The sequence below is a fragment of the Microtus ochrogaster genome, unplaced genomic scaffold (assembly GCF_000317375.1).
Source record: "Microtus ochrogaster isolate Prairie Vole_2 unplaced genomic scaffold, MicOch1.0 UNK109, whole genome shotgun sequence".
NCBI classification, from domain to species: Eukaryota; Metazoa; Chordata; class Mammalia; order Rodentia; family Cricetidae; genus Microtus; species Microtus ochrogaster.
The window spans coordinates 66,206-86,108 of record NW_004949207.1 but is presented as its reverse complement, the minus strand read 5'-3'; the positions used below and the strand labels follow the sequence as shown (position 1 = coordinate 86,108).

General features: G+C 54.2%; 3 protein-coding genes across 10 annotated transcripts; 1 reads left to right on the top strand and 2 right to left on the bottom strand.

Moving 5' to 3' along the window:
* Positions 1-909: 909 nt before the first annotated feature.
* Srrt (serrate, RNA effector molecule) lies at positions 910-12,552 on the top strand. Of its 5 annotated transcripts, XM_013355276.2 has the most exons (20): positions 910-1,158; positions 1,398-1,537; positions 5,597-5,725; positions 5,962-6,108; positions 6,333-6,521; positions 8,410-8,579; positions 8,663-8,847; positions 8,960-9,055; positions 9,137-9,251; positions 9,441-9,598; positions 9,788-9,849; positions 9,934-10,012; positions 10,253-10,441; positions 10,788-10,961; positions 11,042-11,195; positions 11,302-11,495; positions 11,649-11,805; positions 11,947-12,048; positions 12,154-12,280; positions 12,363-12,552. In XM_013355276.2, exons 2-20 carry the CDS (start codon positions 1,416-1,418, stop codon positions 12,436-12,438), a joined length of 2,625 nt encoding a protein of 874 aa, XP_013210730.1. In that variant the 5' UTR covers positions 910-1,158; positions 1,398-1,415; the 3' UTR covers positions 12,439-12,552. The 5 variants fall into 5 exon arrangements, with proteins under 5 accessions (XP_013210730.1, XP_026633961.1, XP_013210731.1 ...); XM_026778160.1 differs by lacking the exon at positions 910-1,158 and having other exon boundaries at positions 1,165-1,537; positions 11,959-12,048; positions 12,175-12,280; XM_013355277.2 differs by lacking the exon at positions 910-1,158 and having other exon boundaries at positions 1,165-1,537; positions 11,959-12,048.
* Positions 12,553-12,593: 41 nt separating this feature from the next.
* Ufsp1 (UFM1 specific peptidase 1 (inactive)) lies at positions 12,594-13,693 on the bottom strand. The gene is made up of 2 exons (XM_005371466.2): positions 13,661-13,693; positions 12,594-13,592 (listed from the first exon to the last, which is right to left on the bottom strand). The coding sequence occupies exons 1-2, from the start codon at positions 13,691-13,693 to the stop codon at positions 12,804-12,806; spliced, it is 822 nt and encodes a 273-aa protein (XP_005371523.1). The 3' UTR covers positions 12,594-12,803.
* Positions 13,694-13,774: 81 nt separating this feature from the next.
* Positions 13,775-19,686, bottom strand: Ache (acetylcholinesterase (Cartwright blood group)). 4 transcript variants are annotated; one of them, XM_026778161.1, is made up of 5 exons: positions 19,573-19,686; positions 16,883-17,975; positions 16,052-16,536; positions 14,908-15,077; positions 13,775-14,120 (listed from the first exon to the last, which is right to left on the bottom strand). In XM_026778161.1, exons 2-5 carry the CDS (start codon positions 17,957-17,959, stop codon positions 13,999-14,001), a joined length of 1,854 nt encoding a protein of 617 aa, XP_026633962.1. In that variant the 5' UTR covers positions 17,960-17,975; positions 19,573-19,686; the 3' UTR covers positions 13,775-13,998. The 4 variants fall into 4 exon arrangements, with proteins under 4 accessions (XP_026633962.1, XP_005371481.1, XP_026633963.1 ...); XM_005371424.3 differs by having other exon boundaries at positions 16,883-17,972; XM_026778162.1 differs by lacking the exon at positions 19,573-19,686 and adding an exon at positions 18,309-19,087 and having other exon boundaries at positions 16,883-17,972.
* Between the last annotated feature and the right edge of the window lie 217 nt (positions 19,687-19,903).

Sequence of the window (19,903 nt, the reverse complement as noted above, 5' to 3'; positions counted from 1 at the left end):
TTTTTTGGTTTTTCAAGACAGGGTTTCTCTGTAGCTTTGGTGTCTGTCCCGGAACTAGCTCTTGTAGACCAGGCTGGCCTCGAACTCCCAGAGATCTGCCTCCCTCGTGCTGGGATTAAAGGCGTGTGCCATCACCGCCCGGCGTTCTGCAGTCTTTGATTTGTGATTCTCTTGTTTCAACTTGAGTAGCTGGGATTAGAGGCCTGTGCCAACATGACTGTACTAAATTTTAAAATGCCCCTTATTGTAAAGACATCTTTTTACATGCTGAGGTTTTCTTGCTGGGAGCAAGGCTGCCCCATTTTTTAGCTTGGCATTCTATTTACTGAAACGGGCTTAGTGTTATCTTGGGGAATTACGCGTTTAAACTGGGAGCTACTAGATCCTGGGGGTTGTTTTGACTGCTACGTACAGCTTCTCCATTAAAGTATTAGGCACTAAAACTGAGATTTGCACGGTTTGCACGAGGATTAGGCGCCTCTGTGCAGGAAAAGCAGGAAGAGAGCGTTTTGCAGGTAGCACATACCATGGATTTCTGCGGAAGGAGAAAATGGTGGGATGAGATGCCTTTAAAATGGTTGCTTCTATGCATTATTCCCTAGACATCCACTGCCCTCAACCCCATCCATAGCGCGGAGAGGGCAAATCCACCCTTGAAGAGGTCAAGAGGTGCAATAGCCCAGGGTCCTTGCAACTCTTAGACGCAAACTTGTTCCGATCTAGAAGACGTTAGAGGGAGCGAAATTCTCTATCTCCATTCCCCTCGTGAGCAAAAGGAACGAGCACTTTGGGGAGGCCTGGCTTGGCCGCGCTCAGCTTCCGTAGCTCCCAGCGCTTGAGGGATTTTTGTCGTAAAACCGCGCGAGATTTCCGCGTCTCCACCCTTTTCCCATCAGCCCCTCGTCCTCTCTTTTAGTTTAAGTTTGGCCGGGGGGCTTGTTTGTAGTTTGAAGTCCAGCTCGGGGCTGCTCCGACGCCGCGCGCGACCCCTGCCTCACCCTCAGCCGTCTCGCCCTCCTCCTTTTCGGCCTCCGGGCCGAGCATCGCCCCGTCCTCCTTCCAACCCTCCTTGCGAGCCATCCCCGCGCGTTCCGGTCCGCCCGGAAAACAAGCCCGCCGCCGCCGGCGCGCGCTTCCAACGGACCCGACCGCTGCCAGGTGGGGGAGGGGAAGGAAAGGCCCGGGCGGCGGGATCGGAAGCAGAGGACTGTGCCCGGGGGCCTCGGGTGGACAAGGGGGAATCCCTGGGGACAGTGAAACTGTCGGAGCGATCGCCCTGCCCGGGATGGCAGGCCGGCCTCGGCGGGAGGGAGGCGGGCGTGCTGCCCCCGGGGGACTGTCCCTCCTCTGGTCCTCCTTGTTCATCATCACCGTGTCCGCCCGCCGCCGGGCCCCAGGCCTCCTCTGACAGCACGATGGGTGACAGTGATGACGAATACGATCGGAGACGGAGGGACAAATTTCGGAGAGAGCGCAGCGACTATGACCGTTCCCGGGAAAGAGATGAAAGACGGCGAGGGGACGATTGGAATGACCGGTGAGACAATATTAAATTTTAACGTAGTTCCCGACTCCACATCCCCCAGCCTTCCCACTCCGCGGTTTTATTCCGTCCCACCTTACTTGCGTCGCCTTTTCCCTTACAAAATTTTGTTAAGATGTAGTCCACCATTGGACCGTTTTCTACTTACTGTTGTCTTGGATTTTAAAAAGCGTTTAAGATCAAAGTGACAGCCAGTTTTAGCGGTGGACAGGAGCCTTGTGCAGCTAGTTGGACCCGTGCATCCACCGCTAAGGTGTAGGCCACATAGGGAGACCTCTAGCTCAGACCCTCACAGTAAGGACGAAAAGACAGATCAAAGCGTTAGAACCAAGAGTTTGAGTGGGAAAATCAGTCTTTATAGAGGCATCCGGAGGTTTCTTGGCCCTTTGGCCTGGAACTTGCTGGGTAGCCAAGGATGGCATTAAGCTTCTGATTCTGTCTACTTTCCCCAATGCTGGGATTACAGGCATGTGCCGTACTCGGGATGGGACCGAGGCTTTGTACTCGCTGGGCAAGAGCTCAACGAAGTTATGGCCCTTGTCCAAGAAGCACTGCATTTTGTTACGTGTACATTGTATCTTTTATCTATTTATTTTTGTTTGCTTGTTTTGTCAGTTTTGTGTTTCCTTTCTTGTTTTTTTTTTGGGGGGGGGGTGTGATACAGGGTCTCTATGTAGTCCTGGTGGTCCTGAAATTCGCTACGTAGACCAGGCAGACATTAAGCACAGAGACCAGTCTGCCTCTGCTTTCCCAGTGCTAGGAGTCAAAAAAAAAAAACCAAACAAAAAAAAAAAAAAAAAAGAGGGAACAGAGAGGGACTGATATTTTCATTACCAAAATGTGAAGACAAAACTAGTTCCAGGACAGGCTCCAAAGCCACAGAGAAACCCTAAAAAAAAAAAAAAAAAAAAAAAAAAAAAAAAAAACCCAAAAAGTAAAGAAAGGCCTGTGGGCGGTGGTGACACTCCTTTAATCCCAGCAAAGGCAGGTGGATCTCTGTGAATTTTGAGGCCAGCCTGGTCTACAAGAGCTAGTTCCAGGACAGGCACCAAAGCTACAGAAAAAAACCCTGTCTTGAAAAACCAAAAAAATAATAATAACCCAGTTCTAGGATTAAATGAGTGCCTTTATCACCACCAGCAAATTTTTTTTTTTTTAAAAAATATGTTGGAGTGTTTTGCCTACATGTATTTATGTTGTGCCTGGTGCCTGTAAGAAACCAGGATAGGTGGGGCAGTGGAGGTGGCGCCTCCAGGTGGCAGAGGCAGGCGGATCTCTTTGAGTTCGAGGCCAGCCTGGTTTACAAGAGCTAGTTCCAGGACAGGTTCCAAAGCTACAGAGAAACCCTGTCTCGAAAAGCAAAAACAAAAGAAAGCGAGAGAATAAGGCAGAACCATGTTGTATTCCTAGAACTGGCAAGTTGACAGGTGGTTGTGAGCTGCCATGTGATTCTTTAGAACAGAGCCTCAGTCCTCTGAACTGCTGGGAGCCATCTCTACACCCCTTGCATTTTGGTTTTTCAGACAGGGTCTCATTATGTGGTATAGACTGGCCTGGAACATGATCCTCCTGCCTCAGCCCCTTCAGTGCTTGAGTTAGAAGTGAGTCACCATACCCAACTTTCCTTGGTGTTTCTTTAAGGAAGAAGACACAGAGTTGCTTTTCTGAGTCTGAAACTAGATGAAGTCCTTCAGAGTTCACCAGTGAGGTCAAAGTGGCTTTGGGTACACGCCACAAATAGATCATTGCGAGGAAACTTAATTTCTGAGGGGCAGATGCTTAGCACGGAGGTCATAGGAAGGATGCCAGCTAGGAGAACATCAGTTAGTGTTTCTGGTTTGGTGTTCAGGATGAGTGACGGATGGGAAGTGTTCATCCTAGATCTAGCACGGTGCTGCCTGTAGGCTAGTCGTCATTGTTAGGAAAAGCAGCTGTGTGATGGGCTGGGGAGCCTGAAGCATTTTCTTACAGGTGCTGTTTTTTATTTGAGCAGTGTCAACACTGGGGCTTCACCCTAATGTTAGCAAACTTGTGCAGAAGAATAAGCTAAGAGAAATTGTTGCTTAGAAGAAAGCTGTCTGTATTTGTTGCTAATGGAACTTGATGGTAGAAACAATTTTGGAAAACTTGTATCTACTGGTATGAGCTTGAAAATGTCCTAGTGTTCAAACTTTTCTGAGATGAGCAGCCTTTTATGAAATAGATTTTTTTTTTCTTGGCTGTGTGTGTGGAGTTGTTTGTTTTTAAACACAGAGTTTCTCTGTGTAGTTCTGGCTGTCCTAAAACTCATTTTGTAGACCCAGCTGGCCTTGGAACTTAGAGATTCACCTGCCTCTGCCTCCTGAGTGCTGGGATTGATGACTTGCCCAATGGAATATATCTTGATACTGTATAGTGAGAAATGTCAGGAGCTGCTCAAAGAGCTGGTAGCACAGTGAGAGAAGGGTATTGAACATTCTAGGCAAGCCACAGCCTTAGCCTACTGGTGTGGTTTTGGTTTTGGTGAAACATTCTAGCTGGCTGGTCTCGAACTCACAGAGATCCGCCTGCCTCTGCCTCCCAAGTGCTGGGATTAAAGGCGTGCGCCACCACTGCCCGGCCCAGCTAACTTTTTAAAGACAGGGCCTTATATAGCCTCGTTTGGTCTCATATTTACTATGTAGCTGCCTCCATTTTCCAAGTGCTAGTTACCTGCTTCAGCTTTTAAGCTGTCTCTTTCCAGGAGCAGAGCTCACCCCTATAATCAGCACTCCTGAGGCAAATGCAGGAGGATTTGTGCAAGTCGGAGACAATCGTGGTTTAAGTAGGGAGTTCCAGACCAGCCGTGATTACAAAGGGGAAGAACCTGTCACAAAAACTAAAAAGGGGACCTAGTGAGGAACTCACACCTTCTAGTAGTCGCGGGAGTCAGGGGCCAGCCTGATCTACACAGTGAGTTCCTGGACAGCTAGGACTACATAGAAAGACCCTGTCTAAAAAATTAATAAATAAATACCCCCCCCCCAAAAAAAAAACCCCACAAAACCCAGGAACTACCTAGCCCAGCTGCTTGAGAGGCTGAGGCAGGAGGATTGAGAATGGCTGGGCTTGGTGGTCCACACCTTTAATCCTAGCACCTGGGAAGCATATGTAGGCATTTCTCTGTGAGTTTGCGGCCAGCCTGGTCTACAGAGTGAGTTCACGACAGCTAGGGCTACACAGGGAAAACCTGTCTCAAAAAAAAAAAAGTTTGAGAACTCTGCCAGCACAGCAGGAGTCCGTTAACTTTATGCAGAAGGTATAGTGGTGTAGCCAAAATTGTCTGAAAGGGCCACTTAAGTGTTTTCTTTTATGATAATGCATGTGGGCCACGGTTGTCTGCCTTTCCATCTTACCACTGTGGGCGCTCTTCTGAACCAGACCTCAGAATAACTTTGTGATCTAAGTTTATAATCTCTTCTCCTCTTGAAACTGAGGATCTCAAGTTTAGGTACTGCCTAGTATGCAGAGTGAGTTCAGGGCAGCCTGACAGGGGCATAGCACAGCTCAAAGGTGGAACAGATTCAGGAAGCACGAGATTGAGTTTCTGTACCTCCACAGTAATCTATATTAGTGTGTAGTTTTAAGGTTCACAGATGCTAAAGCTTTGCTTTAATGTAAGTGTAGTGATGTGTGCACTTGGGATATGAAAGTAGCAGATAGGTTCGAAGTGATAAGCTGTAGTCACATAGGGAGTTCAAGGCCAACCTGTGTGTTAACCACCACAGCTGTCAAGCTACTGTGCTTTGTGTGTGTGTGCAGTGCTAGAGAATGAACCCAAGCCCTGTGCTTTCTCCACCTCCTCCTCCTCTTCTTTTTTTTCCAGTTTTTCTGTGTAATAGACTTGCTTTGTAGACCGGACTGGCCTTAAACTCACTGAGATCCGCCTGCCTCTGTTTCCCAAGTGCTGGGATTAAAAGCGTGCGCCACTGCAGCCCAGCTAGGCCTGTGTTTTCCAGGCAGGCATTCCACCAATGCATCCACATCTCCATCTTAGCTATCGTCTTTCCTATTGTGACTTGTTCTTACTTTCAGAGAGTGGGACCGTGGCCGTGAGCGCCGCAGTCGGGGTGAATATCGAGATTATGACCGGAATCGAAGAGAGCGCTTCTCACCCCCTCGCCATGAACTTAGCCCTCCACAAAAGCGCATGCGGAGAGACTGGTGAGGCATTGCTTTCTTTTCTAACCCTCAGCTCCCTTGGGCCTCAGCCCTCCTCTCCTGCTGAAAGCTGGTTGCTTCCATGTCTCGGTCATCCCCACATACAGCCTTCCTTTGTCCCATTATCCCTTGGATGAGAGACTATATCCTATGTGTGCCCCTTCTCCTGCCCTTGTCCATGTCCTGGAGAGGTGGCTCTGGTTCTTTCTGTGTCTGACTTTTGTGTCCCCTACCTTCAGGGATGAGCACAGCTCTGACCCATACCACAGTGGCTATGACATGCCCTATGCTGGGGGGGGTGGGGGACCAACTTACGGCCCCCCTCAGCCCTGGGGCCACCCAGACGTCCACATCATGCAGCACCATGTCCTGCCTATCCAGGCCAGGTAAAGCCTGGGGTTGTGGGGAGAAGGGATTTTCCAGGTTTTAGGACTGTCTGGGGCAGCTAGAGACCATGGTTGGAACCTGGGAGAGGGCTAGGTTCTGGGTGCCTGTGAAGTTAGCACTTACTGCTTGCATGGTGGGCATGTGGGCAAAGGAAGGGGTGGGTGTCTGACTGCCTAGACCCTACCTCTCCTTCACAGTCAAGCCTTCCTGATTGAATCCTCAGGCTAGGCAGCATTGCAGAGATTGACCTGGGTGTGCCACCACCCGTAATGAAGTCCTTCAAAGAATTCCTCCTGTCCCTGGACGACTCTGTGGATGAGACCGAGGCAGTTAAGCGCTACAATGACTACAAGCTCGACTTCCGAAGGCAGCAGATGCAGGACTTTTTCCTGGCTCATAAAGATGAGGAGTGGTGAGTGCCCCTGTTTGCCTGCCCCCCCCCTTTTTTTTTTTCGAGACAGGGTTTCTCTGTAGCTTTGGTGCCTATCCTGGAACTAGCTCTTGTAGACCAGGCTGGCCTCGAACTCCCAGAGATCCGCCTGCCTCTGCCTCCCGAGTGCTGGGATTAAAGGCATGCACCACCACCGCCCGGCTTTGCCTGCCCCTTTTGCCCTGGCCCATTTCTCTGGTCTGGCTGGAGGAGCTGCAGCCTTGTCCTCCTCCAGTTCTCCCCAACATGGTGCTTCCTGGGAGTGGGAAAGGGGAGGGAAACAGTGTTGGCTGGTGGGACCCCCACCCGTCTCCCTTCTCTGCTGTCCTCACTGGGACACCTCCAGGCAGCTGACCAGAGCTACTCAGCCTCTTGGGGCAGCACAAGACTGTGACCTTCTTGTTGGTGTGGGTCATTATCATCCCCAGTCACCAGGACCCTGTGTGGCAGTGGTCTCCCAAAGGCAACGAGTGAAGCCAGACAAGAACAGCCAAGATCTCAGGGTCGTTTGACAGAAAAAAGAATTTGAATTTTTTTTCCTTATGTGGATGTTTTAATTTTAATCAACCATCTTTTCCCCTCTCCTGCTCCTCCTCCTCATCCTCTTTCTGCTCCTCCTCCTTGAAAAGAGCCAGAACTGGGAACTACACCCGCTCATCGACGGAGCTCGGAGCAAACCCACCTCCACCCCCACCATACCCAGCCCATACATGAGCCCCTGGGCAGAGCGGCGGGGCCCGGCCAGGCAGACAGGCAGGGCACCGCTGTGCACAATGCAGTGGTCTAGCTGAATGTATTGCTTAGGCAGCTAGTCAGTTAGGGCCCCCACCGCGGAGGCCCGCGGGGGCGGGGCATCTAGGCCGGTCACCCCAGCCAGGAGCCAGCGGGCAGCCCGCCAGCCAGCATGGGCCCTGGGCGCCACTAGTTAAATCTTGAGCTCTGTTTGACCAAGCAGCCAAGGTAAAGATCCTGGAGGTGACGCCTGCGGCTTTCCTCTCTGCTCAGCCTGTCCTGTCCTGTCCTGTCCTGTCCTGTCCTGTCCTGTGTGCCCCTCTGATGCCCTGTGTGTCTTTGCATCACTCATGAACCTCTCATTCTTTCTTTGCCCATGTCTGCTCTCCGCTGAGCACTTTTGTTTCAGCTCGTCTGTCTTTGTTTCAGATTTCTGGGCCCTCCTTACATTTCCCCATCCCTCCTTTCCTCTTTATTTTGTACCCTAGTGTGTTCTGTTTCGGCTTTCCTTCCCTACCCTCAGAGGCCTATTAAAATGCTTCCTTTTCACACTCTCCCCAAATTCTAACCCTCCAGCCCTCTTTTCTCTCCCATGGGCCTGTTTGAGCTGTACGGCCCTGGCCTCACCCTTTGCTCTTTCCTGTCCCTTCACTGCCTTATCATCCCGCTAGGGAAGAAAGGTGTCCTGCCTTTTGGCCTTTTCTATCTGGTACACTTCAGGTTTCCTTCTGGCTCCACCTGGGTGGAGGGAGTTGGCGGGAACCTCGTCTGGGCTTGGCCAGGAGAGGGAGGTTCTCTGGGGGCTCCTGCTCCCTAGCTTTCTGTGAAGCATTGGGAATGGAAACGTTGGCACACTAGTGCTTCTTCCCACAGCAGTAGAGCTGCCTCATGACCCGTGACCAGAGCATGGTCTTAACAGAGCTCTCAGTTCTCGTTTCTCCCCACATCTTCCCAGAGCATGACCTCTGGCTCCTTTTGGGGTGTTGGGTGGTTTTAGTGCACCCCTTTCTTGATTTTATTACCTTCTGTGGGTGTGAGAGGCTATGCCCCACCTTTCTTGGGCCCCCCCTCCCCACAGCCTTGCCTGGACCTTTAGTAACTATTTTGTTTCTCCTACCCTGCTTGCTTCTTCTCCCAGGTTCCGATCTAAGTATCACCCCGATGAGGTGGGAAAGCGCCGGCAGGAGGCCCGGGGGGCCCTGCAGAACCGATTGAAGGTGTTCCTGTCCCTCATGGAGAGTGGCTGGTTTGACAACCTTCTCTTGGACATAGACAAAGCTGATGCCATTGTGAAGATGTTAGATGCAGGTGTGGGCTTAGAGGCTGGGGAGGTCTTGGCTGGGAATAGAAACCCAAGCTCTGGTTACGACCTCTGCTGTTGTCGTTGGTAGCTGTCATTAAGATGGAAGGTGGCACAGAGAATGACCTCCGAATCCTGGAGCAGGAGGAAGAGGAAGAACAGGCAGGCAAGGCTGGGGAGGCCAACAAGAAAGAGGAAGGCCGTGCTGGACCAGTCCCGGGGGATGGAGAGCGCAAGGTCAACGATAAGGATGAGAAGAAAGAAGATGGAAAACAGGTCAAGAGGCGGGGGCTGAGGGAGCCGTAACCTCCACTGCGGGATGGTAGGGGTGGCTCTGATGCGGCCAGAGGAAAAGATTGACATTCTCAGAAACTGTCTCTTCATGTAGCCGGAAAATGACAGTCCTAATGATGACAAAACGAAATCTGAGGGTGACGGGGACAAGGAGGAGAAGAAAGAAGAGGCTGAGAAGGAACCCAAGAAGGTAAGGTGTGTCTTGCATGAGACCAAGGTGTCAGACCGGATCTTGGGTGGTCTTGATTGGCTTGCTCCTGTTGTTCCCCAGAGCAAGAAGCGGAACAGGAAGCAGAGTGGTGATGACAGCTTTGATGAGGGCAGTGTGTCCGAATCTGAGTCCGAGTCTGAGAGTGGTCCAGCTGAGGAGGAGAAAGAGGAGACCGGTACGCTTCACTGTTGTTGTTTCTGCTCCTTTGTTTTACTGCATGGGCTGGTGGAGAGAGACACAGCGAGAACATGCTCCAGAGACAGTCTGACTGGTGGGAAGGTGTCCTGTGAGGTGGAGTCTGGTAGTAACTGCTACTCCACCCAAGTGAATAAAGTTGTATTAACTCCTACTTCTTCCTACGTAGAGGAGGCACTTAAAGAAAAGGAGAAGCCCAAGGAAGAAGAGAGGGAGAAGCCCAAGGATGCTGCAGGGCTGGAGTGTAAGCCCCGGCCCCTGCATAAGACTTGCTCTCTCTTCATGCGCAACATTGCCCCCAACATTTCGAGGGCAGAGATCATTTCTGTGAGTGGGGACATTGGTCTTGGGGACAGGGTTGGTTGAGGTTCAGATCCTTCAGGTGGCAGGCTGCCTTTGGCTTAGGGACATCTGGTTTGGTCTGCCTTGTGGTTTTGGGTGTTGGGGATGATGGGTACTTTAGGGTTCTGAAAGTGCAGAGCTGAAAGGCGTGAACTCTGTCCTTGACTCCTGCAGCTCTGTAAGCGGTACCCAGGCTTTATGCGAGTGGCGCTGTCGGAGCCCCAACCTGAGAGGAGGTGAGCTGGACAGTGATGAGCAGTCCCACTGGCTCCATCCCAGGACCGTGCTAACAGGCTCTGCTAACAAGCTTTCTCATGTAGGTTTTTCCGCCGTGGCTGGGTGACTTTTGACCGCAGCGTTAATATTAAGGAGATCTGTTGGAACCTGCAGAACATCCGCGTAAGTGCTGGGCACGGGGCTGCAGGAAGCAGCGCAGGCTCTGCCTGTCCACTCGCAGCCACGAGTGTTCACCTACTTGTTTCCCTTCTGTCTGAGAAGCTGTGGGGCTGGGACCATGTTCAATCCCTCTGGTCCCTGACCCTTGGGGAGTTTGGATTTAACTACCAGTTCTATATAGGGCCCAGTCTTGAGGGTGTAGCTTCTGGGGCAGTCATTGGCCAGCTTGTTGTGTCCCTACAGCTCCGTGAGTGTGAATTGAGTCCTGGTGTGAACAGAGACCTGACCCGTCGTGTCCGCAACATTAATGGTATCACACAGCACAAGCAGATAGTGCGCAATGACATCAAGCTGGCAGCCAAGCTGATCCACACACTGGATGACAGGACCCAGCTCTGGGCCTCTGAGCCTGGGACACCACCTGTGCCCACAGTAGGTGACTCCCAGGGATTGTTTCCAGTGCACCCAACAGCTCCTCAGAGTATCTTAAGTTGACAAGTCAGAAGGGGGTAAAATATAGAACAGGAGTTGAATGTGTAACTGAACAATCAATTGGGAGAGCTCACTATCCCTCTGACCTGCCCTCTGACCTCATTTTCTTATTTTCATGACCTCTGTCTGGATCCTACCCAGAACTTCCCTTATCTGCCCTTTGGGTGGTCTCCCCATTTTAAGTCATTTCTGGGCTGGGCAGGAAGGGCCTACATAGTGGCGAGCAGCAGGAAGCGCTTCCCTCTTCCCATCGTCTCTGCCTCACCGTCCATCTCATTCCTGTTAGAGCCTGCCCTCGCAAAACCCCATCCTAAAGAACATCACTGACTACCTGATTGAGGAAGTGAGTGCGGAAGAGGAGGAGCTTCTGGGGAGCAGTGGAGGGCCCCCTCCTGAGGAGCCTCCCAAGGAAGGCAACCCAGCAGAGATCAATGTGGAGAGGGATGAAAAGCTGATCAAGGTGCCAGCTGCGCCCATCTGGGGTGGTGCGGCCCTGGGGGTGCTGGCTGCGTAGTGACCTGGTATGTCTCACTCCCTCAGGTCTTAGATAAGCTCCTGCTGTATTTGCGGATTGTGCACTCTCTGGATTATTACAACACTTGTGAGTACCCCAATGAAGACGAGATGCCCAACCGCTGCGGCATAATCCACGTTCGGGGGCCCATGCCTCCCAACCGGATCAGTCACGGAGAAGGTATGCTGCAGGTCCCCTGAATCTTGTCTTGTGTCCCCGTTCTTCTCCTGTCCCTCCTTACCCCTGCCTCCAGCTCACTCTCAGCCTGCTGTCGTCCGATCCACAGTGCTGGAGTGGCAGAAGACGTTTGAGGAGAAGCTGACTCCGCTGCTGAGTGTGCGGGAATCGCTTTCTGAAGAAGAGGCACAGAAGATGGGGCGTAAGGACCCCGAACAGGAAGTGGAGAAGTTTGTCACCTCCAACACGCAGGAACTGGGCAAGGATAAGTGGCTCTGTCCTCTCAGTGGCAAGAAATTCAAGGTCTGGGATGTGAAAAGAATTGGTGGGAGGACTGGGAGGTGGCCTTGGGGCAGCAAGACCCCTTAGAGGACTGGAGGAGGCTGTGACTGCCCAGGGGTTCTGGAGGAACGAGACTGCAGCATGTGCTGCCCTCTTCTGGTCCTTCCCACCCAGGGCCCTGAGTTTGTACGCAAACATATCTTCAATAAGCACGCAGAGAAGATTGAGGAGGTGAAGAAGGAGGTGGCATTCTTTAACAACTTTCTCACAGATGCTAAGCGCCCAGCTTTGCCCGAGATCAAGCCTGCTCAGCCACCTGGCCCTGCCCAGAGTAAGATACGATCCATGGGGGACTACCACACCTGATTCCTTACTCCTTGAGAAGTGTACCCCACTAACCTCCCGGCCCTATCCTAGAATCCTTGTCATCTCCTTTCCTCCCCCGCAGTAATTCATGTTCCTGTCCATGTTGTACTCCCCCCAGGCCTGACTCCAGGACTTCCCTATCCGCACCAGACGCCACAGGGCTTGATGCCATATGGTCAGCCCCGGCCTCCCATCTTGGGCTATGGAGGTGAGTCTGGAAGGGCAATGCAGGGGTTTGGTGTTTGAGGGCTCCAGAGCTTAGCTAGACTGAGGTTGAGGTCAGTTTTTAGTTCAACCTGGGTCTTTGTCATAGCTGGTGCTGTCCGCCCTGCAGTCCCAACAGGAGGGCCTCCATACCCCCATGCTCCGTATGGCGCCGGTCGCGGGAACTATGATGCTTTTCGAGGCCAAGGAGGATACCCTGGGAAACCTCGGAACAGGTGAGCAGGAATGGACAGGCCCACGCTCCTTCCCTCCTCTGACCAGGGGCTTCTGTTCACCCCACACTCCTGTATTTCACAGGATGGTTCGAGGAGACCCGAGGGCCATAGTGGAGTATAGGGACCTGGACGCCCCAGATGATGTTGATTTCTTTTGAGCCCCTCACTCTACATCGACGACCATCTACTGCCCATGACCACTTCATCCCATCAGCTGAGAATTTTTTTGTACGTTGTTTTTCCTGCTAGTAAAAAGCACTTTGCTAGTGTCTCATGTGCTGTACACCTTTCCCAAACACAGGCAGGACCAGAGTCAGCTGAACTGTGCCAGTTTATTACTGTTTTTTGAGAAGTGTCCCTCTAACCCTGGCTAGCTAGAACTTGCTGGGTAGACCAGGCTGGCTTTGAACGCAGATCCACGTGCCTGTGCCATTGCCCCGTCCCAGAGTTTTGGTGGTGGAAGTGACCAGTGAGCAGTCCCAGTTCTGGAGCCTGTCCCACAGTGCAGGCAGGGTGGGTCGATTCAGGTACGTCTGGTCAAGCACAGGTTGTAAAAGGAATTGGAATCAAAGACACTGCTTACCTTTTGCCAGCCCACCCACCCAGCAGCTTGCAGTTCTCTACTGTTCTTCGGAGTGCCCCAGTAGTGTGGGTCCAGTATCAGTATATAGGTTTCCGGACCTGGCCCCTCACAGATTCCCAGCAAGGCTTTAGACTGAGCATCTGCATCCCCTCCCACCATTACTGGGCCGCCGCCCTCCATGAAGTGGGAATAAAGCCGCTCCAGTTCTCCCAGAAGTCCAGCTCCACGGGGCACATGGCATAGGCGCCCCTGAAGTCCTCCAAAGTGTTCCAGGCAGAGACTGGCCTCTACACAGCCAATCCAGTCCCGAGAGTCCCGGAACCCGGGGGGCTTATCGCCCATGTCCTCCAGGGCAGCCTGTATGGTTGCCAGCCCAGGCACGCTGGAAGACTGGCCCTCTGGCCAAGAGCACAGTGTCTGCAGCGTGCGGTAGCCACATCCCCAGCCGCGGTCATCCAGTCCATCGCAGCCGTAGTGATAGTAAAGGTAGTGGCCCGAGAGGAGGGCCAGTCGGGCGGGACCGTGGCAGGGCAGAGCCAGGCCCAGGTGCACATCCTTCAGCAGCTCCAGGGTGCTCAGGCAGGTGTCAGCCGAGGCGGGGCGAATTACGGGTTCCCGGTCTTTTCTGGAGCTAGCTGCGGGCAGGGTAGGCGCGCGGAACCGGTGAACCCTCACCAAACCGAAGCACGAAGGAGAAATGCCACAAGTAGACACCGATTTCGGAGCCTTCTAAAAGGCGCGGACGAGCAGCCTTGCTGCGCAGTCGCAAGCTCCGCCCCAAGGGGTGGGCCCAGAACTTGCTTCCGCCGGATCCTGCAGGCAAGGTGCATCGATGTTCGCCAATCCTGAGGCTTCTGTTTCCAGCACTGACTCGGTCCCCGCCCCAACTTCCTGCCAGTCACACAAACTAGTGGCTGTAACAGTTTATTGGCGGCCCGGAGGGGCGAAGGCACCGCGGGGATGGGAGCTCGGTCCCAGACATGCAGAAGGGGAGCCCCTAGTGGTGGTGGGGGAGTCGGGATGGGGTGGACAGGGTCTGGGGCTTGGTTGTATTATATCCCAGCCCTTAAATAAATAGTATATAATACAGCTAGGGGCTCGGGCAGGGCGGCGAGACCTGAGGGTCCCCCCAGGGTCACAGGTCTGAGCAGCGCTCCTGCTTGCTGTAGTGGTCGAACTGGTTCTTCCAGTGCACCATGTAGGAGCTCCAGCGGTGGAACTCGGCCTTCCACTGGCGCTCTGCCTCGTCCAGCGTGTCTGCGGCCGGGGCACCCCGCAAGAGTAGGAGAAGGAAACGGAGCGGGTCGGGCAGCAAGAGGGGGCGTGAGTGCGCCGCCGTGCACGCCACGTAGGAGGCCGAAGGGAGTGGTGAGAAGAGAACAGTGGATGATACGGAGGACGAGAGTAGAGGTGGAGAAGGGTGGCAGGAACGCGAGTGGAGAGAAATGGTCGGAAGATGGAGGGGAGGGACAGGACCAGAATGGGAGGAGGGTCCATGGGTTGGGGAAAAGAGAGAAGACACAGAAATGGTTGGCGGTTATAAGCCCCATTGACTGACGCTGTCTATCCCCGGGTCCTTCTTCCCTCAACATCAGGCTCAATTTCCAGGTGATAATTTTAAATTAAAAAAAGAAAACTGGTTTTTGGATTTTCGCTTAAACTGACTTTGTCCAGTTTGTCTCGGCTTGAGAAGGGAGTGGGGTGCTGTATCCCTAGAAGGGGTCCCTCCTTTCCTTCCAGCCACATACTAGAGAGTAAGTGTCCTCTGAGGCCAGAGGAGAGAAGAGGCTGTAGTCACACCCACGGAAGCCGGGAGTGGAGGAGGAAAAGGAAGAGAAGGAGAAAGGGCAGGAATAAGTCGGGCCTGGGCCTCGGGGCAGCCTCCCCATGGGCGGGGCTTGGGCAGGTGCAGGGAGCCTCCGTGGCTGGGGGAGGTGGAGAAGAGAGGGGATTACACCCTGTCTTTGCATCCCTTTGCTCTCCCCTCCTTCCAACCCTTGCCGCCTCATTAGTTCCCTGCCCTTCACCCCCACCCCGCGCCTACCAGTGGCGCTGAGCAATTTGGGGAGAAAGCGATTCCAGAAGGCGCAGGTCTGGGCGCGCAGCCCCCGCCGCACCTCCAAGGGCCTCAGGTTCAGGCTCACGTATTGCTGCGCTCCAGTGGTGTACGGTGGCCACTGTGGGGTCTTGGAGTCTCGAGGGTCATTGGGGTCCCTGCGGAAGGAAGGGGAAATCTCAGCCTGCCCAGAGGGATAAGGAATGATGTCGTTGGTCCTCTTCCTGACTCTGAACCCTCTTCAACTCCAGGGAGACACCCATCCTCTCCTCCTTACTCCTCCAGCCATCTGTCTATTTCATCTGTGTGTGTTCGTCGCGCGCGTGTCACTGTGTAACTCAATTTGGCAATGCTTCTGCCTCAGTTTCCCTGAGCGCAGGGACGACAAAGGGTGTTTTTCTCCACTTCCCTTTGTTTTCTTTGTTCAATTTTTATTTTCCCCCTTCTATTAAAAAAAAAAAATCCTAGTTGGGCGTAGGTAGGTGCAGTCCTGCCTTTAAAACATGGGTGATAGAATATCTGGTGCCCTCAAGGGTTTGTGCCTGCTAGGCAAGTAAGTACTTTACCAACCGAGGTGCCCCAGCCCTCTATTGCCTTTCTCTGTCTTTAATATATTTTAATTATGATGATGAATGTGTGTGTGTGTGTGTGTGTGTGTGTGTGTGTGTGATGTGGAAGTCAGAGATAAATGTGTGGAGTTTTCTCCTTCCACGCTTATGTGAGCTCCAGGGATCCAGCTCAGGTAGTCAGGCCTGCACAGCGATCCTTTTTACCTGTTTTGAGCCATTTTGCCAGTCACCTCGCTATCTCTTGCAGTGCTGGAGATGGCCTCGTATATATTTGTGTCCTTAGCCTTCTACCAGCGAGCCGTACTTCTAGCACTCGCCCCAACCCCTCCCCCACCAAGGCTTCCTATGTAGTTCCATGTAGCCTGGGTATATAGAGTGGACAGGGCTCTATCTCCTGAGTGCTGGGATAAAAAGTATCCGGCTCTGTCTCTTAAGGACTCCCCCTTCTGCCTGCCTTGTTCTCGCATCCCCTTTCCTTTGTGGGTATTTCTCTTCCACTATCAGCCATAAGCACCCATCTCCCCTGGACCCCCAGAGGCCATCTCCACTCCAATACCACTGACCCTGTGCGGGCAAAATTGGTCCAGTATTTCATAAGTCGCTGAGCAAAGATTCTCTCCTCCATGGTGTAGTTCAGCGAGGGGTTCAGGGGGAGCCCAAAGATGAACTCGATTTCATAGCCATGGGGCACCCCCATCCAGAGGGGCCAAGTCAATGTGGAGGCACGGTGTTCAAAGACGTAGGCATAGACCCGGGCCCCTTGGGCAGCCAGTCGCCCAGCCAGCTGGGCCACGGGGCACACAACGTTGTGGTCGCCTACCACTGCACTCATGGCATCCCTCAGGTGGGCAGGGTCCTCAGGGTGCAGCCAGTCTGTATAATGTAGGACCACAGCCTCGGCCGCCAGGTCACTTGCTTGGGGTACACCGATCCGCACCCCAGCCAGGAACTGGGCCCGGCTGATGAGAGATTCATTGTCTTTGCTGAAGCCTGGGACCCCGTAAACCAGAAAGTAGGAGCCCTCGTCCTTCACCACACCCACCAGCACCTGAGGATTGTTGGAGATGGGGAGAAGGATGGAGAGATGATAGACAGGCAGACAGAAACAGATGAACAAACAAATAGCCAGAGGGACGAACCATCACAGAGTCAGAATTACGTAGAGAGCAGGGAAGGGACAAGGCATGGAGGAAAGAAAAAAATATACCCATTGTTTCTTTTTTGCCCAGCAACCATTATGGGATCTGAACCCTCCTCAGGGAGGGAATGACCTTGGGACCCACAAGCTCGGATCTCTAACAGTTGGTCTGCAGTAAGCCCTCATGCTTGGGGCTCTGGGGAAGGAAGGGGAGGAATGGATGAAACCCAGAATAGTCCGGGAAACCATTAGTCACCTGCAAGTCTTGAAAATCTCCAGCATTGATGAGGGCCTCTGGCGTGTCACTGAGGAAGTCCCCGTCCACCACAGGCACGAAGGAAAATCGGAAGATACTCTCTTGAGGCAGCACATGCCACTCGTGGTCCACCAGGTCCTGAGCTGGCCGCGTCCGCAGGCAGGCTATCAGCTCTGTGTCATTGCCACCAGCGCCACCTGGGGGACAGCCCACTAGGCGGGCCAGCAGTGTGGCCCTGCGCCTGGCCTCTCCTGCACTCACGGTGGCCCAGGGCCCATTGGGCGTACCACTCTGTAGGACAGCCCTGTGGAAGAGGCTGCGGCTGGGCGGGGACAGAATGTGCATGCCCACCGAGGCTGCACCTGCACTCTCCCCAAACAGAGTCACTGACATCGGGTTTCCCCCAAAGGCTGCAATATTTTCTTGTACCCATTGCAAGGCAAGCCGTTGATCCAGCAGGCCTACGTTGCCAGGGGCTTCTCTGCTGCCCGGCAGGGCCAAGAAGCCAAAGGTTCCTACTCGGTAGTTCATAGATACCAATACGGTTCCCTCGACCTGGGCCAGGAAACGGCCATCATACACGTCCAAGGAGGATGCTCCACTGTAGAAGCCACCCCCATAGATCCAGATGAGGACAGGTGCGGGAGAAGTAGGCCTGGGGTATGGTGTCCACACATTAAGATACAGGCAGTCTTCACTCAGCTCTCGGTTGGGGTTCCACATCTCAGTACCCTCAAACCCAGGGTACAGGGTGTCCACATATTGGTAGCAGACATTTTGAAAGGTGGTAGCATCCAACACTCCCGACCAGGGCCGCTTGGGCTCTGGTGGCATAAACCTACGCGAGCCCACAGGTGGCTCTGCAAAGGGGATGCCCAGGAAAGCTGCAACTGAGCCCCCAGGGGCCTTCAGGCGAATGCCCCTCAGCTGGCCCCCTCGAACCCTCACCAGCAGCTGTAGGTCTTCCCGGCCCTCAGCCCCTGCCCCTCCTCCCAGGAGGGAGAGGAGGAGGAAGAGGAGGGGAGATGTCAGGGAGGGTGTGTGCAGGGGATACCAGGAAGGCCTCATGACTGCCATGACAGGCGGATGTCTGCTGGGAGAAAGAAAGGTAAAGGGTGAAGACAGGAGGCAGCTCAGAAGGAGATTAAGTAACAGTTTTGCCCAAGGGTTATCAAGGAGTTGCAGAGGAGGTGGGGCAGATTGGCAAGGGGAGGGGAGGAATGGAACCAAACACCGAGACAAGACTCAGGCAGACAAACCGGAGGGAACACAAGATCAAACAGACACACACACACACCCATACCACAAGTGCAGCCGACTGAGATAAGACCCACTAATACACACTCTCCCCGGCCCAGCAAGTCCCAAGGCCTCCCATACCTCCTTCCCCTGCCTCTGTGGCTTGGCCTAAGACCCCCTTGCTTACAGAGCTGGGTTGGAAAGGCCTCAGTTCTTGTACAGGCCTCAGGACAGGGGCGGGGCTCTCGAAGCCGGGTGGGGCCCTTCAGGAGCGTGCAAGTTTTGGTAAGAAAGCACATCCCAAGTCTCTCCTGGGTTGGCCAAAGCCTTCAGGGACTGGGTTGGGCATTCAAGGTGTTGGGAGTCCCAGGTCCTGAAGGCATCCCAAATCCTGTCCAGTCCACACCTTGCCCCACCCTGCTCCGCCTCATCTTCTTCCTGGTACAGCCGGTTGGTACCCGTTTGCTTCTCATCAGCCGCACCCCTCTCTCCTGATTCCAGCCAATTGGCTCACCAGCCCCTTGAGGGGCTCCCCAGGACTCAAGCCCCTATGCATCCCTATATTGCAGTGCCTGCCGCTGCCAACCGGGAGCAGCAGAGACCAAGAGGAGGCCAGCGCTCCCCGCCCGAGCCTTGATGTGGGGGGGATCTGAAGGATCGTGAGCATCGCAGAGGGGACTGAAGGGCGAGTCAGGACGCCTGTGTTCCGGAGCTCCGGAGATCCCCGCTGCAAAGGCAGGGGTGCTATTTTGGGGGCAACAGCTGTTGTAGTTCCGGCATCTCCAGCCAAGAGATCAAAATTCCCCGGGTCGGAACTACCCCCTCCGGGCGTTCACCCATCACCCAGCCAGCCCTGTTCGTCTGGATCTGGGGATAGTGGCGTTGCTGGAGATTAATCAGGAAACCCGAGTGGGGCTAATTATAACTCGGGGCTTCCGCTGAGCCTCCCTTTAGAAAAAAAAAAAGAAAGAAAAAAAAAAAAAGAAAGAAAGAAAGAAAAATAGAGACGGAATCTCCGCAGGAGGGGGTCCTGGAGCTGGCAAGGGGCTCTGGGTAGGGACGTTGGGGTCGCGGCCTTCGGGATGGGGGGTGGTGCAGTCGGGATGTCAGTAACCTGCGCAGTTTGGGCTCCGCCCCAAACAGGGGGCGTCTTCCAATGTCCCCAGACTTGGAGGAGAGTGGGGAATGGGGCTTCAGGGGGTCCCTGCAGGAAGAGAGCGCAGAAGCAGCCACCGGCCAGGCGAGCATCACCATAAGTATGCTGCGGCTAGCGGGAGTTTCAGAGGAGTGCGAGGTAGTGGGGGGGGGGGGGCTCTGGGCAGGCCCCGGGAGGCAGAAGGTGCAGTGGAATCTGTTTGGGGGGCTCCGATCATTCCAGGACCGCCCGGTTCCCCTGGGATGCGGATTGGTCCCCAGGCGGTGGAGGGTCCCGGGTGGGTTGGGAGACTCACCTGAGGCGGCTAAGCCGGGCCGGGTCGGGCCGCGCCGGGAGCTGGAGGCGGCCAATGTTCCCCGGCGCAGGCTGAGCCGACAGTGACAGCCGCCTCCGGCCCCCCGCACACACCCCTCCGGGCCGCACGGCGCCCCCGCCCGCCCACTGTCTCCGCCCCCGCCCCTCCCCGCTCCCCCGGGCTGCCACCTCCCCTCCTTCTCCCTCCCTTCAAGCCCCGGGACCCCGGGGAGCGGGGCCCAGACACGCTCCAGTGTTAGACTCAGACAGACCGACAGACCCGCAGACCTGCAGCGACGGGTCAGACACCCACGTGACAGATAGACGGACCG

What these genes read in the sequence shown, in the direction of transcription:
- Ufsp1 (XM_005371466.2), bottom strand. Translation starts at nt 13,693, where the DNA reads ATGCACCTTGCCTGCAGGATCCGGCGGAAGCAA. An exon ending in GCAGGATCCGGCGGAAGCAA is followed by an intron (nt 13,593 to 13,660) that starts GTTCTGGGCCCA and finishes CGCGCCTTTTAG; the next exon opens with AAGGCTCCGAAATCGGTGTC.
- Ache (XM_026778163.1), bottom strand. Translation starts at nt 17,959, where the DNA reads ATGGCAGTCATGAGGCCTTCCTGGTATCCCCTGCACACACCCTCCCTG. An exon ending in GAGATTTTCAAGACTTGCAG is followed by an intron (nt 16,537 to 16,882) that starts GTGACTAATGGT and finishes AACAATCCTCAG; the next exon opens with GTGCTGGTGGGTGTGGTGAA. An exon ending in CAAATTGCTCAGCGCCACTG is followed by an intron (nt 14,789 to 14,907) that starts GTAGGCGCGGGG and finishes CACCTCCCCCAG; the next exon opens with CCACGGAGGCTCCCTGCACC.
- Srrt (XM_013355276.2), top strand. Translation starts at nt 1,416, where the DNA reads ATGGGTGACAGTGATGACGAATACGATCGGAGACGGAGGGACAAATTT. An exon ending in AAGCGCATGCGGAGAGACTG is followed by an intron (nt 5,726 to 5,961) that starts GTGAGGCATTGC and finishes CCCTACCTTCAG; the next exon opens with GGATGAGCACAGCTCTGACC. An exon ending in GCCACCTGGCCCTGCCCAGA is followed by an intron (nt 11,806 to 11,946) that starts GTAAGATACGAT and finishes CTGTCCATGTTG; the next exon opens with TACTCCCCCCAGGCCTGACT.